Source organism: Hermetia illucens, chromosome 4 (assembly GCF_905115235.1).
Source record: "Hermetia illucens chromosome 4, iHerIll2.2.curated.20191125, whole genome shotgun sequence".
Taxonomy (NCBI): Eukaryota; Metazoa; Arthropoda; class Insecta; order Diptera; family Stratiomyidae; genus Hermetia; species Hermetia illucens.
The window spans coordinates 164790473-164808166 of record NC_051852.1 but is presented as its reverse complement, the minus strand read 5'-3'; the positions used below and the strand labels follow the sequence as shown (position 1 = coordinate 164808166).

Sequence of the window (17694 nt, the reverse complement as noted above, 5' to 3'; positions counted from 1 at the left end):
GTATTTGGGAAAAGTCTCTCTACAAGTCAACTTTTGAAAAAACTATCTTTCCTTCTGAGGTTGGCTACAATATATAGAGTGTACCGCATCAGATATCGGTCCTGCTTCATGGCCGCATTCAGTTGGCGATAGTCACCACAGGGAGTCCACGTACCTCCTTTTGTAGGTACTAGATGGAACAGGGTTTGCCCATGGGTGCGACGATGGATGGTAGGATCCTCTCTTGAAGAAGTATTCAAATTATTCAAGATATTCTCGAGCTGATGGTCAAGGATGTTCTGGGGGAACTGTTCATCAAAATTTACTGAGTTACGGATTGAAGAATGGATTCGCAATGTTGGGCAGTTCGCGAAGTACATGCTGAAATGGAATATTTCGTGCATGATTCATCTGGTTGATTGAATGACTAGCGCCGTATCCGGAATTGATGCGATTGTGAGCAAAGGACGACTGGAACCATGAAGCAAACGCAGTTGGTCAGTTTGTTACTGACGTCGTGGTCACCAATTGTAGGTATTTGATTCGGCCACCCACTGTCGATATTCATTTCCATTTGATTTCATTGCTGGAAAAACCGCGAACATTTAGTTGGATAGTTTTCAAGTATTTAGAATATTGAATATCAAAGACCCCTAAAATCAAATGGAGAATTATAATATTTCTATGAGCAATTCACCGGTATTTTTGTTAGTCAGGTTTCCTAAAGAATGCACATAAAATATGCAAAAAAATACTAAATAATCTACAAAGCTATACATTTTTCAGGGTCTGGTAGTTCTAAATATTCAAATTTGTGTTACTAAACTATTTTTGAAACCCAAATTGGTTCAATCAAGACATTTAATTTTAAATATATTTTAATTTAAACATAACGGAGAGCAAATATATTATCTGTTCCTGCATTCTTTATTTAGCATTTCTATTTTTGTGAAGTGAATGAAACTAATATAGATACAAAAATAAAATGTTGAAACGAATGCCAGAGTCAATTTAAAAATACTAAAAAAAGCGAGGAAAAATATCTATAGATAGATTCTGTGTTGTAAAATTGATATGAATTTCTTACACCTAGAACCTTTGATCATCCATAGCAAAACGTAGGAACCTACCACGACCTTTTCTAGAGGTACACAGTGACGTTATCCAGGCCATCTCAGAGGTCGTCTAACCTTTTTAACGGGTGGGTCGCAATAAAAGGAACGGCGTCCCTGAGGAGCCCGAGTAAATAATACTGACCCCCAAGCTTCTCGGTGAAGTGTCAACTTCGAGTGACCCGTGAACGTCGGAACACACTGGAAGTCTCCAGAACCAATATTAGACCGCATCGTTCTGATAGAGCACGCCCATAAGTTGCGAGCTCAGCTAAACATAGGTTAGATCTTGATAGTCAGAATTTGAGGACCTTTGTTTCCAAGGGCGGCCGACGGCGGAAATTGTGCTTCCCACTGAAGACACTGCAATCGCCAAATGGACTGCTAATAGTCAGTTCCATAACAATTTGGGGGTAAATCCAAAAGAGGAAGGTGCGTCTGGAGAAGACTGAATTCTGGTAGTCCTCAGGATACAAAAAAGGGATGAATGACAAGAGGAAACATTCGCTACGCCAATAGAAAACCGTCGCCTAAAATCAAGGCGGATTCGAATAGTGAAGCAATCAAGGAAAGGCGACAAGGCGAAGTAGACCACTAAAGTCAGTGAAACGAAGTACCTTTCATACGCAAAAGGGAGGATGAACAAGATCGTAGGACAGCCGATAGAGGTAAGTTCTTTGGGACGATCATGGTGCTACTGGAGAGAACACTCTGCTTTCTAGCCTAGAACCTATATCCTTGTTGGAAATCGGAGAACTTACAGAAAAGATCAAAGTGAAAAGGACCATCAAGTTCGAATGCCTAGAGGAAACTAATACCCGGATTGACATCACTTCTGAGAACTCTCGAGGCTAAAAACTCGATGTAGTGGAATTTGCTGAGAATTCACGAGAAAACAGCAAGGAAAGTCAGGACTGGTTGGCTAGTATGAAGGATACCAATACCATACGAACGTGCATCGGAATGAAACCTCTTGTGGTGCGGCAGGATTCGCGGCATTTGAAATTTATTTCGAATGTCGCGAATACCAGCGGACAGATGACGTCACCGGCGCTCTACTCAGTTCAGAACTCGCTACAAGAGTGAAGAACAGAGTAGGTGATGAAAAACGTCAGATAGGAAAAATAATAGTTGGTTGGCAGTCACGGTGAAAGGAAAGATTTTCGTGCAGAAAGAAAACAGTTACATACGGGAATCAGTATTATTTCTAATATCTCGGAGTTATAATAAGAGTAATTTATAATAAGAGTAATTTCTTGAAATTGTGTATTGAACTTTGCAACATACGAAAAATATGTCAAAAACCTATTTCAAATAATAAAAGAATAAAAGGTTAAATACAAGCTCCTAAATTTGACTGAGAACTCTTATATTGGTGACCCCGACGTGATCATCGCCGCATTAAAATACATTTAGAACCAAACTGTCCCAGATTCCACCGAAGAACAAAGCGCAGAATAAATTCTCAAATGGAAAGTCTATCGAAGATGGAGGAAGAAGTGCAGCTTTAAGAGGAAACGGTGCCAGCAAAATTCCAAAGTGCGTGAAAAGCCACCGTAGTCCCCGCCCTCAAGACCAGCGTCATCGCCGCAGGATTCGGACCCGCTTTGATTTGCTAGCTAATCTAGTGGTGATCACTGGTTAGTGCCGGAAACAAGGAATCAGCTTCTTGGCACCTCAACTTCTCGATAAGTGGTTAAAGTGGTGGACACTTCCTCTCGGCGTACATTAACCAAGCACTTTCCACGTGTTTGGCGCGTTGCGCATGTAAACATTGGAAAATTCGTTGTAGAAATTGAACCAGATGGAGCGTTGGAAGACATATCGGGGGACTGCACCTGACTGTCCTAAATTTAGTTAAAGCCTTATAACAACAGCCTGTAGAGTTTTCATCCCACCGATAATCGTGCTCTAAGGTGACGGGGAGCAGCAACAGTGTCGCTCGAATTAGCACCAAGTGGCCAGGGAGAATCGCCACATGGTGGCACTGCGAAACACTGTATTCACATTGATTTGCTAGTTGTGATGCAGTAGGCAAATGCTCCAAGGCTTAGAGCGATCAGATCCGAGTTTGCATGGGGACTCAGCTGAAGTGGCTTCGGCCACGAAGCCTTACATAAGGTTATTTAGTACTCAAATCGAAAATTTACCGCAATGTCGTCCGTCCTGTCGCTCTCTATTGTTCTGAGTGTTCGTCGACTATAAAAAATAATGAACGACGTCTTGCGGTAATGGAGACGAAGATGTAGCGTTGAACTAGTGGCGTCACACGTTTCGATCACATCCGAAATGAGGATATCCGCGGAGTTGCACCGATCGTGGAAAAGTTATGAGAGAGGCGTCTTCGATGGTATGGTCACGCAATTCGTGCTAACGAGAATTCACTTACCAGCGTGAAAGGAGTCGAGAGTTGCCTACTTTTCACTATGAAGAAACTAAAATAGGCAGCCCTCTCTACCACAAATAAGGAAGAACCAGGATTCGGTGGCAAAGGTACATAACTGATGTTACAACTTCGGTTGGGTCTACAGTTTGGCGCATTTAGACGCTTACCCAAAAGGGGTATTTTTCCTTGTCGTTGGAAGATGGCAAGCTTTACACTGATCATCAGAGGCAAAATCGATCCTACACTGCCATGAAAGCATTTCAATTTTAGAGCAGGAAGGTTAACAGTTTCTACTTTCATGAAGATTGCCAGTCATCACGCTAAGCCGTACAGCTGGCGATCTTGACAGATAAAACTTCTCGCAACACCTCATAGTTAAAATAAGCTCCATATGCTGGGCAGATTCGTTTTCCATTTCTTTCCATGCGAAGCGCAGCTCCCTGCTCTATGAGGCGAGGACCATAAGAGAACAGAGATCACATTGAAGATAGGGCAGGCATGCATCCTAGGGCGTTTCAACGGAATGCTTCCTATAATAGTGTGCTAAGATTTGACACGCCAAAAAGGTCGCGCTTGATAGGTTATACAGACGATATTGTAACACCTTTTGCCAGACGCACTGTGGAACAAACGCAACGAGATGGACGAACGGATGGATGGCTTCCAACGGTTAAGTACCTTTGATTGACGGTCGACTCGCAGTAGATCAAAATAGCGTAAGACAAGGTTGCAATAGCATTTTCAAGCTTAAGTTGGCTAATGGCAAATATTAGGAGTCCTATCTCTAGTAGGGACCAATCTCTCATGAGTGGAAAGCAGTCCATTTCGCGTTAGGCCATTTGGGTAGCTGTTGCTCTTAACAAGAAGATTTATTACGGAAGTGATTCCGCCGCCCTCTTTACTAAAGAATACAAGAATATCTACAAGCGTAAGAAGGAAGACTTTAGGGAGGTAGTTGCCAACGAAGAACGGCAACACATACTCTTGGAAACAACTCAAGATGTGGGTCACGCTCAAGTAAAAACGTTTATCATATGTGGCGATGCAACAAATCAATCCCAAACAATTTTTTTCCAGAGAACTTTGAGCTATTATGCATTGTTAAAAATGATGGTATTTCCCGAAAACTCTTCGATATTGAGTCCTATATTATGATCCCAAGCCAAGCTTTAAATGGATGGGGAATGCGATGTATTTTTGGTTTAGGTTCATATATGGTAGATGATTGACCGCAATTTGATAATTTTCCGCTAGATAAGTTCTGAGAATGGATTTACACCCCGTTCGCGAGGAGCCCTCCCCTTCACGACTCAACTTTGGGTTGAATCCACTTGCTAAATGTAAATACTCCATGTTCTTATTGAATTTTATAATAAGAGGTTCAACAATAAGGAGACAATAATATTTTAATAAGGTTTTATTTTCAACAAAGTCTTGAGAACACTCCTTTCAGTGGTGGACCATCTAAATATGGTAGAATTTGTTGTTGTATCTTTTGTATCTTTAAGATGAACAAAGAAGGCTTTCTCATAGAAGCATCCATAATTAGTATCAAATCAACATATAATTGAATTGTTTACCAAACACTTGCATTGTTTGCATAAATGCCGCGGCATATCAACTCGCGTGAGGTCAATATTATTATATGATAAAAAGTTTCCAATATGCGCCCATTAGCGGAGAAGTTGCAACCATCTTTCTGCAGGCGCAGCCGCTATTAGCGACTGCTTTCCTCCAATAATGCAACATAATGCGAATTACAATAAAAAACTGGTAACTGCGTAGCTTCCATTGCTTTGCAATCAGAGAAGTGTTTAGAAACTCCACTGGGTGGTAATACATTATTAATAACAGTCATTATCGCACTCGTGGCTGCACCCAGTATTACCTTCCACAGCGATACCAAGAAGCAACACTTATCATCTCTCGGCATTTTTGAAGTAGAACTGTAACCTTATCGATTTCCCCAATGCCGGAAGGTTTCAAATGTTATTGACGCATTGTTTCATCAGAAAGCATCTATGCATCATATAATATGAAATAGATACAATTGACATAACGCATACGACTAACTTCTCACAATATACGATACATTTGTCGAGCTTGGGTTGAGGACCGATAAGAAGAGTACCTACTACAAGACTGTCCAAGGCATTCTAGGCGCGAAAACCATGTGCACCCTTCAAATAGGGGATCTGGATTGTCTCATTGACACGGAAGAGGTGGAGGAAGCGCTAAAAAGGATCATCTAGATGTGAACAATCTTAAGATGGGAGTTACGTCTATCATCTCCAAAGGAAAACAAGTCAGGAAAACGGAAGCTGGACACTTCAAGTACGAAAGGTTTTATGTATTTCTTTGTATTATACGTAGCACGTAATATATAGCTTCGAAAAGTACTAACTGAGACCTTTAATTTGATACCCCACATGACTGTATTTGATGGAAAAAAAATTTACACCCCCCTTTTGCATGTATGGGGACCCCCCCCTTAAATTCGACATAAAAGGATATAACATACTGTATGCGTGAGCGTTCACGTTTCCCAGCTTTCTACCAAATTTCGTGTCAATTGCTGTAACCGTCTCCGAGAAAAATGCTTGTGATGGACAGACAGACACACAGAGAGTACACAAACCCTTAAAAATGGTCACTGTCACTGTCCCTGAGAATACAGCAAGCCAAATTCGCCATTGCGAGAAAATAAACATCGTGCGGATTAGTTACAGAATAAGGCGAAGGGCAGTGCCAACCGCTGTTTTAAAGGCTGGGCATACGGACATATACCACGCGTTTACCAAAGGGAGGACAGAAGCACTTTGTGTTATAAGTGTGGCGAACCCTGCCACAAAGTGACGACATGTAAGTCGACAAAGAGCTGTGTCCTTAGCAAGGACGTGGTGGTGCAAGAAAAAAGAGCTGACTAGCTATTTCTCAGCGAACAGTACCGAAATAGGAGCTCATCATCGTCGTATGCCGACATATCAGGCACTGCTGTCATTTGGGTGAGGGTTTCAACTTGCAAGTGCGGGTCCATGGTCGAAGACCTGGCTTCGTTTGGATTCATTGTGTGTAAGTGACGTTTCTCAGCTTTTTTCTCATAACGAACCAACCTGTGCCCGCTTTTCGGAATAAGCTGGTCACTTTAGAGGAGGAGATTAGAAAAGCGGAAGGGAGAGTTCTAGTCGGAAGAGACTTTTAGGCCAGAGCCTCGAATGGGTATGCCTCAGCCATATTCTTGATGTTCACAGATTTTGGCGATGGCTGCCAGGACAGAACTTATTGTCCTAAATACCGGTAGCTTGTATGAGGGTGATGTCCCTGACGTAACCCTCATTACAGAGGTCTTAGGGTCAGTGGTCCAAAATGCAAAAGCAGATAGGAAGAGGCTTTGGCATGCAATAGGTTAATTTGACTAACTCTTATGTCTGTAGCCATCAGTGTAGTCTAATATGGAAACCGCCGCTAACTGAAAAGCCAGCTGCGTTCAGTGTCGATCTCACCGGGGTTATCAGCTTATGCTTACTTTCCACCGAAAGTTCCGCTTTCTTGCGTCCGATTTCTCTGGATATCCCCACACTGTGATGTGGCAACGTCCGTGTCCTCATTTCCGGGAAGCTTTGCCTTCTTTCACAGTGCCTTCCGTTGTCGTCGGCTACTTTACGGTGTCCGGTCTGGCCGTTGTCAGATCTCCAGTTCCTCTCATTAAAGCAGTTGATGTACTATCCTTTCTGGCTGACCGCGCCGCAGACACTGGGTGTAGGTTTTTCTCTGAAGTGGAGAGCATGTCTTCCACATATTTCTCCGTGGGGGAGCCTGAATCTGGCGAAGCCTCCAAAATCCGTGCCTCGGCCATGACCTGATTTCTCAAAGTCGCAGGTGGATTTGAAATCTATGACTTCTTAACACTTGGAGAGTTACAACCCTTTGTTTCCATCTTCATGTCTTTTTGGACACCCTTTGTGTGATAGTAAACTACCACAGGTTCCCCCACCGCGACGCGTGGCGTCCGAGGGGGAGTTGCTTTCATGTACGTATTCCTATGGGAAGAACCAGCTTCGTTGAGATAACTCACGCAGTCTTCCCCACCTTCCGCTTGTTTGCGTCCGATTTCTCTGGACATTACTACAAATGACAGCGCAACCACGTCCATGTCTCCTCCCCAAGAGCTTCAGCTTCTTCCACAATGCCATCTTCTGCTTCGGGTTACGAACTTTCGAAGGTTCACGGCAGAGTTTAGCTTTATGTACTGCCTCCTTAGTGGCTGAAGTTTGCTTCTGCCAAACCTTCGTCTTCCGCTTGCCGGTCGCTTCAGACACCGTAGATGGTCCAGCGTAGTCGCTTTTCCAGTTTCTGCCAGTCTGAGAGTTGCTGTACTTCCCCTGGTTGCGAAACGTAAGCACTAAATGAAAGGTTTCCATAAAATTGGAAACCATGGCTTCTACAAATTTCTCCGTGGGAAACATAAATTTGGTGATACCTCCAAAATCCGTGCCTCGGCTGCGATTTTATTGCTGTTAATTGTGTGTGGATTTGATATCTGTGACTTCTTACCACTTGGAGAGGTCAAATCCAAAGATTCCATGTTCATATTTTAGACATTCTTAGCGTAGTGTAAATACCAGGCAATTGGTGAGGAATACAACAGCAAACGCCTGGCAGACGAGCAGAAGGCCAAACCCATCGCTCTGAAACGCAATCGATCTCAAGACGAGGTCCAGTAAGATCACAAGCGGTGCAGAGTGGGCAAGAGCTCAGACGCTAAGCAACATCTGAAGAAAAGTACGCAGCAACAGTCAGTCGACGGGACACGAACTACGAAACCCTTCAGCGGTGGCCAGGAACCCTTAACGTGTGGCGATGGCGGATAATAATTCCGCTAGCGGCAAACTAGCGCCAGTGGACCAGTGTTGAGGCCAGGCTATCGGAGATGGTCATTGAGCATCTCCTGGATGCCGAAGGCAAACCCAACGGGTTCATCCGGTGGTTCGTGAGTTCCACGTTATAGCTTGCGAGGACCAACTCTCTAGGGACTTTCGCTAAAATCAGCGACGCCTGGGAGGGCGTAAAGCTCCATATTGTCCCTTTCCATGAGATTCCGAGGAGACGGGTCGCTTGCATCTGGTTACCAAAGATCCGCATGGATAAGGACAAATTCGTTCAATCTCTGCACCTTCAAAACCGCAGGATTCCCATGGACGACTGTGCTGTTATTAAGGAGGAGGGATCCCAGAGAAACAGCTAACTTTTTTTTTGGAAAAGGTCGACTATAAAGTGCTATTCGGAGTCAGAAACGCAAAGGTAAAAGTGTTCCGCTTTGCAAAATCGGGCAACAACATATATCCAATCGACGCCGCCAACGAGCTGTTGGAGGAGATGAAGATCTACGGTCAGACAGGGACTGACGAACCCCCACGCAAGCAGATCATGCTGAAGATAACGCAGATAGATCTGCAGCGCTCGAAGTGCGCCTCGGCTAATCTGCTTGCCTTCCTCCTAAAGAAAGACATCGACATCACACTAGCACAGGAAGCTTAGGTCGGAGGCATCGAACCGTCAAAGGGCTCCAAAGCAAAAATTTTAATTTATTCCACAGCATAGAAGACGCTGATCAGGACAGACTTAGAACATGTATTCTTGCAAGGAAGAGTCTGCGCATTTTCATGTGTTGAGTTCCTGAGTTCCTGTGGCTGAGTTCCAGCCACCTAAGCGTGATCAAGCTGGAGCAGGCGGGGGGAGTGAAACTGTATATTTTCTCAGCTTACATGGCTCACGGTCGATCAGCTCCGCCAGAAAAAATACAACATCTGACGGGCACCATAGCAACAAAGTAGGCCTGTTGATAGGCTGCGACGCCAATGCAAAGTATAAGTTCTGGGGTAGCTCGGAAATCAACGAGCGAGGTGAGTCATTCTTTGATTTTAATATTACCTCAAACCTATCGGTGTGTAACAGGGGCAGTACACCAACCTTCCACTTCCTCAGCTAGGAGAACTATGACGGTTTGGAGGAGGTCCTTGATATCACCCTACTAACCGACAATGGGATTCTTAGGGTAGAGGACTGGAAAGTGTCTGACCAGAGATCCTTCTCAGTTCACATTTGGATACTTTCAGTCTAGATCTCGCCCTTCAGAGACCCCAGTAGGATTGGCTGGAGAAACTTTGGTCAAGTAATTAAGAACAAACTCTCCGGTGTGCAAGTTGGTAAGATTGGCACGACAAACGAACTGCAGTGAAAGTTCGGGGCTCCGGAAAAGGCATTCGAACCGCCTTTAAAATCTCGTGCCCTGCTAAGTACAGTAAGAAGACACTGCCACCGTGGTGGAATGAAGATCTCCCCAGCCTCTGGAAGCTCACCAGAGAAATTTTCAACATCTGCTACAGGCATAAATATTGGCAGCCATACAAGGACTGCCTGAAGAAGTACAAGTCGGCCATCAGAACGACCAAGAGGCGGTCCTGGTTTGATTATTGCCAGAACATCGAAAGCACCAATGAATCCACGAGGTTCAGTAAGATTTTGTCCGAGGAACATAAAAGCCCATCCTTTCTTAAAAAGTCGGAAGGGTCCTGGACGGAATCTTCTAGTGAAACCTTGGAGCTGCTGGTTCAAACGCTCTTTCGCGCCAGCAAGGGGGACTGTGAGTTAGAACTTTGCTTGGAGGGTGTGCAGTCTCCCCAGCAGTGCGAGATTGTCAAATCGGTATTTACCGAGGATAAGATCGGCTGGACTATAAACGGCTTCATAAATCGTACATAAATCTCCCGGTCCAAATGGTATAATACTAGTCATGCTACAGAAGCAGCAGGAAAGGGTTATGCCGTGGCTTGTTGAGATTTACTGGAGCTGCAACTCTTTAGGATACGTACAACGGTCCTGGAGTCGCGCACGAGCGGTTTTCATACCAAAAGCGGGCAAGCGCGGTCATAAGTTTGCGAAGGACTTTCGACCAATCAGCCTGACGTCTTTCGTATTAAAGACCCTAAAGCGCGTCCTGGACATCCACTTAAGGACAATTATGGAGAGAACACCGTTCTCTAAGCCCCAGCATGCCTACCACAAAATAAAATCCACAGAAACCGCCCTCCATGAGGTAATTGGCGCGGTTGAGCGGTCGCTGTAGTACAAGTAGTATACCCTGGCTGCCTTGTTGGATATAGAGGCAGCTTTCAACAACGTTAGTTCCAAGGCCATCAAGGAAGCCTCGAACAGTATTGGATTGTAGGGGTATCTTACGCAATGGATTATATTCATGCTAAGTACCGGGATAATCTAGTCGGATCTGGAAGGCAACCACTTGACCAGAGCTGTGAACAGAAGCACGCCCCAGGGTGGTACTACCAGTCCGGTGCTCTGGTTAATGATGGAGGACGAAATTTTACGAACATTGGACAACAACGGGGTGGAGGTAGTCGCGTATGCCGACGACCTGGTGATATTGGTGTCAGAGATGTTTCCGTCCATTATGAGCTTGCGAGAGGTCTGCCTGTGGGCCGCAAGATGCGAACTCAGCATAAACCCAACCAAAACGCAACTGATGCTGTTCACCACCAAGACAAGGATACCTGAATTCTATCTACCACGGCTGAATGAACAAAGATTGGCTCCTTCCTCCAATGTAAAGTATCTAGGTGTAATCTTGGATCCTAAGCCAAATTGGAGGTTGAACATAGAACTGAGGGCTAAGAGAACCTTTGCAAAGAAATTGGGTCTCCGGCCAAGGATGATTCTCTGAATGTACATCGCTGTAGTGTATGGTGGTAGACTTTGAGCAAAAAATGAAATAGGAGGAAGCTTAATAGGATGGGGCTCTGCAGTCCTGCCCGACAGATGCTCCCGATGTACTCCTGCATCTCCTCCCCCTAGACCTCCATATTAAATACGTTGTAGCGTGCAGTGCCGTCAGACTACGAGAGTCCGGATGCTGGGCAGCGAAACCCTACGGCGGCCACAGTAACATCCTAGACGAAGTACCTCGGCAAATCTGGGTATTCCCCACGGACTATGCCACACGCAAGCTGAACTTCACGAGAAACTTTGCTGTGGACTTTCCAACCAAGGCGAAGTGGAAGACCGGTGGCGTGTTGCAAGGTTATGACTTAGTATTCTTCACCGATGGATCAAAGATGGTCTGCAAAGTCGGTGTAGGGGTTTTCTCGAATACACATAATGTATCTGAGTTGTATGGTCTCCCAGGTTTCGCCAGTGTATACCAGGCGGAAGTACTGACGATATTGGAAGCTTGTCGGTGACTGGAGTGAGATCCGAGCCTCAAGCGTAACATAGCCATTCTGGCCAAGAGCCAAGCGGCCATCAAGGCCTTGTACTCAACGACGATCCTGTAGGCTGGAGGGGCAGTACAGAGACGCGCTGAACCGTCTGGGTGGCACGCTCAAGGTCACCATCCTCTGGATTCCCGGGCATAGAAACATAGAAGGGAATGAGCGGGCTGACGGATTAGCCAAGCCAGGTGAATACAGTCGGTGTTTAGCTGGCGGCTGTCAGGGGCGGAGTCTACTCGCACTACTTAGCAGCCGTGGGGATTAGATGGCGAAGGCTTACAAGCTGTGCCAAGTCAAGGAGGATTTAGCCCGATCACGAGAGCTTCTGTGCCAGACGGGTGCAAATGCATTCAAGATTACTCTAGCTAGAGCCAGGCTACGGACACTGGGTAAACGATTCTTTTGGACCTCAGAGATGAGGTCCTGATTTCAAGCTGCAGGGTGGGAGAGCTGCTTTCCTTCGTGAATGCTACGGGCGGACTCTGAAGTTCCGAATCGGCTAGACTCTGCCTCCCTGCTCTCATAACAGCAGCCACTGTCTTAGGAGTTTGTGACATCAAAACGGCGCACCACAGCGTTTATTGGGCTCCTCGGAGCGGCCACGGATACCTACCTACCTGCCTAGGGTATTAGTAAACTACTTAAAGGGAGGTGATCAGTGATACTTCTCCTATTAAGAAGCTCTTGCTATGGATCAGGAGATACCCTCTCTTCGGCCTTCTGCGACTCGCGTAGGCTTGAATTCAGCTGCAAACGATGTCAGCATTAATCTCACATGCAATCTAAACCATCTGCTAGGAATACTGTGCCGAATAATGTATTTAGTTCGTTTCATTATTCTGCACCTCGTATCTTACTAGGGAAATAAGATGCAGCTAGTTCAAGCAACGTTCTAGTTTCCAGCTAACCAGCAGAACGTCTCCAGGAAATCCTAACTAATAAAAAGCATGAGCAATCTACCTATTACCAGTAACTTTTCCATGCAGAGTATCTCGTTCCCAAAGCGGAGACAACTTTGGCTCAAGATATCTTCAGGTGATAAGATGAACTTGTACAGAAATCCCGCAAGCTGTCGCCAACTTTGGAAAACATGTTTTATCACCCGCCACCGGTAAGACAAGAAGATTCACAAGAAATTCAGTTTGTGGTCTTTCTACTGTTGCAGCCTAATCGCTATCCATTTTGGAAGTAGCTGAAGTGGTAACCAGTCGACTCATGAGCTCAGTAGTATCGCAGATGACCAACTATTCGTCACCATAGATACGTGTACGAGTACAGATACTTCAACACTTAGCATCGACCGTTTGGAACTTTAAAAAGATTTGTTGACCAGTGATCTTAGGTAAAGTGCAAGATTGCTCCGACGCGAGAAGACTAAACTGCTTAAGCCACGAGTTGGTGGTAACCGCGATCGTGATTCTGAAGATTGTTCTATTCGTCGATGCAGTACGTTTTCAGCTGAGATACGGTCAAGAACTCTGATTCGACCTGTGAAGTTCTGGTGAAGTGTTACTCAGAGTCATCTTAAAAGATTGAAAATGACTCGTTGGATGGATTTATTGCTGGTGCTCGGGACTTTGAATGTTCTAAGTGGAGTGAGTCAGGCTGGTCCATTGCCTGCGGATACAGGTGCGGTTCTACATGATATATCTTTTAATATATTTAATTCAATCTGTGGATATAGCGTATTCGTAGACCATAAGTTATTGACAGTGCCCTCGATGTGAGTCACATGCCACCTTCAGAGTCTGTCCATGGCGTGGGTGTTGTTGATAGATCTTTCTGAAATTCGCAATGTACGCGTCGGTAATGCTCAACTCCTCATGCATAATGTACACATTCAGTGTTTAATCATTCAGAAATTAGCGGAGCCATAAAACGAAATGAGCTAGAAACTGACTCGTAGACCTTGTGTCTGCCAATTTGGGCGAAACTTGGCTTACATCCATGCCATCAATCCAACACGCTGAGGTGTCGAGTTACTCCGTGAAAAAAAAAAATGAGTATCCTTGATTCATTCAAAAGTAGCCTTTCTGAAAGAAAAGATATTCAAATCCGAACATGAATACTTAAATACATCGATGTGCGATAAAAGATACAGATACAATGGGACGCCTGTGATGGAATTCATTAGCGAAATATTAAGTGATGTAAATAGGCTGACGCAGGCACCTTTTTGTTGATTTTGACTAATTTTGCTAATGAATCCGAGTTTTTAGAAATCTGCTTAGAAAGATAAATCATGCTAATAACATTTAGGTTTCCGGTATAATAAAATAGACAGACTGGCTGCGATTTGGTCTTGAAATCTCAATTGAATAACTCTGGTTCCAGCATAGATTTCTTCACATTTATGAGACAATGAAAGGAATTAGAGGTTCCAGTTAGGGCCATAAATGTTAGCACTTAACCCGTCTTTAAATTAACATTCACTGAGATCAAGATTGATACAGAATATCTAGATACTCTTAACAGTTTTTTCTAGAAAATGCTTGAGGATCGTGCCGACTTCTATGTTTGCATTTTATTCTTGCATAAAAGTAGGATTTATTGCGCATAAAAAAGCTCGTCAAGTGATTTTTTATTGTATCTTTTTTTTGTTTTCTATTAATTTTAACTGCATACTATTCGGACGTTACCTTTTCGCATTTGCATTTGTCTTCTTCACTTCATGAATAAATTTATAATACACGTTTTTTGAAAACAGGTCCAACCAGCTTTTTTCGAAATTGTTTATTGCAAAAATAAGTGCAATCTTATGGAATAGGAGAGGAGCTTACTGCGTATGAAACTTTTTAGGTTTTTAAATAGATTTCTGGTTGCCGCTCTCCTTTTTAAGCAAAATCTAAGAAGGAAGCGGTACCTGTATGGAAGCTTCCTAGAAAAAACCCATCGACTGTGTGAGGGACGATTAATTACGTCGAAAAAAGATATAAAAATTAGATATAAATTACTGCGGAATAAACAAAGGAAAACTGGTTCCCACTGTTACAATCCACCAAACGTGTCAACCGATTCCTCGAGCCAGTCGTTGACTGTCCGCCCCCCAGGTTTAGCCCATTTTTTCAGTTCGCTGATCGACTTAATTCGTCCTAAAGCTGCAATGCCATAGTATGGCAGCGCAGTTCGTCCCCACTGTTGTACCGTGTGTATCTTCTTCTTTTTCTTCAGCCTCTGTCCCGTTCACAAGCGGGGTCGGCTCGTCGTGATCGGCTTCGCCATGTGGCTCTATCGAATGCCTGATCTGGGTGCAACCTCGAGGCTTTCAAATCCCCATCTAGCGTATCAAGCCACCGTTGTTTAGGTCTGCCTTTTGGTCGTTTACCATCGACTTCGATGCTCAGACCAATCTTGGCAAGTGAATTCTCGTTTGCACGAATTGCGTGACCATACCATCGAAGACGGCTCTCTCGCAACTTTTCCACGATCGGTGCAACCCCATAACGATCGCGGATATCCTCATTTCGGATGTGATCTAAACGTGTGACGCCACTAGTCCAACGTAGCATCTTCGTTTCCACTACCGCGAGACGTCGTTCATTGTCTTTTATGGTCGGCCAACACTCAGAACCATAGAGAGCGACTGGACGGACGACATTGCGGTAAATTTTAGATTTGAGACGTTCGTTGATACGTCGATCACAAAGGACACCAGTTGTGGAACGCCACTTCATCCAGGTTGCGTTAATGCGTGAAGCAATTTCATAACGCAGCTCTCCATTGGCTGATAGCGTTGACCCGAGGTATTTAAATCGCTCAGTTCTGGGCAGATGACTGCCGCTGACAGTGATTGTGTCTGTTTCATGGGGATCGGTCGTCAAAAATTCAGTGTTGTTTAAATTCAATCTGAGACCGTGTTGCATGAGGCGATCATTCCATTTTTGAACAAGTTGCTCGAGATCATTTTTGCTATCAGATGCTAGGAAAACATCATCTGCATAAAGCAGTGTGTAGGGCGCTGGACGTTGGATATCCCGTGTGACGGTGTCCATAACAAGGACAAAGAGGAGTGGTGAGAGGGCACTTCCTTGATGAACTCCAACAGAGACACGAAGCGGTTTTGATACACCCGCCATACTTCGAACTTTACTTTTCGGATCGTGGTAGAGCAATTGAACCCAGCGCACGAGTTCTTCTGGCACGAGGTGTTGTCGTAAAGCATACCAGATGAGTTCGTGTAGTATACGATCAAACGCTTTCTCTAGATCCAGAAAGGCAATGTAAAGAGGGCGATGCTTCTCACGGTGTTTCTCCATGAGTAACCGCGCAGCGTGTATTGCGTCAGTAGTTCCGCAGTTCTTGACAAATCCGGCTTGATTCACGGTTATTTCAACGATTTCGCGAATACGGTTGTCAAGAATGCATTCAAAAATCTTCATGGTATGGGAAAGTAACCGGATCGGACGGTAATTTGAACATTCTGCTGGACTACCTTTCTTTTTCCATATTGGAACAGTGGTACTTTCTTGCCAGTCAGATGGTGTTCTTCCTTCCTGAATAACCCGGTTAAAGAATTCACTGAGCCACAGTTTTGGGTCCCAGCCCTTCGCTTTCCAGAGCTCAGATGCGATGTCGTCAGGTCTTGTTGCTTTCCCCGATTTCATGTGTTTTATTGCCTCCTCGACTTCAGTTGCGCTGGCTGGTGGAACTGCTCCAAATGTCGGCAATGATTGTGGAAGTGAAGGATGAGCAAATTCTTCAGTTGAAATCTGCTCGAAGTATTCTCGCCATCTATCAGTTGCGGCTCGACGGTTGGTAAGCAAAGTACCGTTCTTGTCATTAACACAACAGAAGTGTTCGATATCCTGTGTGTGTTCATCACGGCTTTTAGCAAGTCGGTACAGATCTCTCTCGCCATCCCGAGTGTCCAGTTTATCGTAAAGATTTTTGAAATGGTTCGCTCGGGTGACAGCGACCGTTTTCTTTGCTTCCCGGTTGGCATTCTTATAAATTTGCCAATTAGCAGGGGTTTTATCGTCGAGAAATTTGTGGTAGAGGCGTTTCTTTTCACGGACCTTCATTTCAACATCATCATTCCAAAGCCAAGTATCTCGGTTGATGTACCGCTTACCCGGCTTGGTGACCCCGAGGGTTGCAGAGGCCGCTTTGTGGATCGTGTCTTTCGTTTGGTTCCATGATTCTTCCATATTCGTAATGATTGGCAATCGTATGAGTGAGGCCGTTTCTTCTTTCTTCTCAACAAATCGCCACCATTTAATGCGCGGCGGGCCAGTGCGTTCCTCACGCCGTTTTATCGGTGGCTTAATTCACAGGACGGCAATCAACGGCCGATGCTGAGGTGCGATGGCCTCATAGGAAACGACTTTGCAAGCAGTGACAGTGGTAAAATTTTGGCGTCTTATGAGAATATAGTCGATTTGCGTTTTATTGTTCCCACTATAAAATGTGGGAAGATGAGACAATCGTTTGATGAACCATGTATTCATAAGTACAAGGTCATGGGTGTCTGCAAAATCGATTATACGCTCGCCACCTTCATTGCGCGCTCCGAACCCCTTTCCCCCATGGCACCTGTTACGGTCTGCCTTTTCACCCACATGACCATTAAGGTCGCCGGCAATGATTATGTAATCGTCAGCAGGCACGTGACAAGTCTTTTCATCGAGAAGTTGCCAGAAGGCATCTTTCTCGGCATCAGGTCGACCTGTCTGTGGTGCATACGCGGTGAAGAAGTGAATAGTGCGATCAGCTGATATAATGGTGAGCTTCATCAGCCGATCATCAAATCGTTCGACTTCTTTAATGGCATCACGGAAACCCTCTGAGATGGCATGTCTTTCTACCAAGAAAATTGCTTTTCCAAAGAGCTAATTCCTAACAGCCACGCCCACAAAGTTTCGGCAATCACAGGAAGCCAATGAAATCTACAAAGATTCCAAGGACGTAGTTACTAGCAAAAATCGACACTAAC

The 17694-nt window shown here is 44.7% G+C and overlaps 1 protein-coding gene across 1 annotated transcript in view; it reads left to right on the top strand.

Annotated features, from left to right (window-relative positions):
- Window positions 1-12924: 12924 nt before the first annotated feature.
- LOC119655215 (flocculation protein FLO11-like) overlaps window positions 12925-17694 on the top strand; it is a 47513-nt gene continuing 42743 nt past the window's right edge. The window contains exon 1 of the mRNA XM_038060991.1: window positions 12925-13391. Within this exon, the coding sequence (XP_037916919.1) occupies window positions 13301-13391 (91 nt within the window). The 5' untranslated portion in view covers window positions 12925-13300. The remainder of the gene's footprint in view (window positions 13392-17694) is intronic.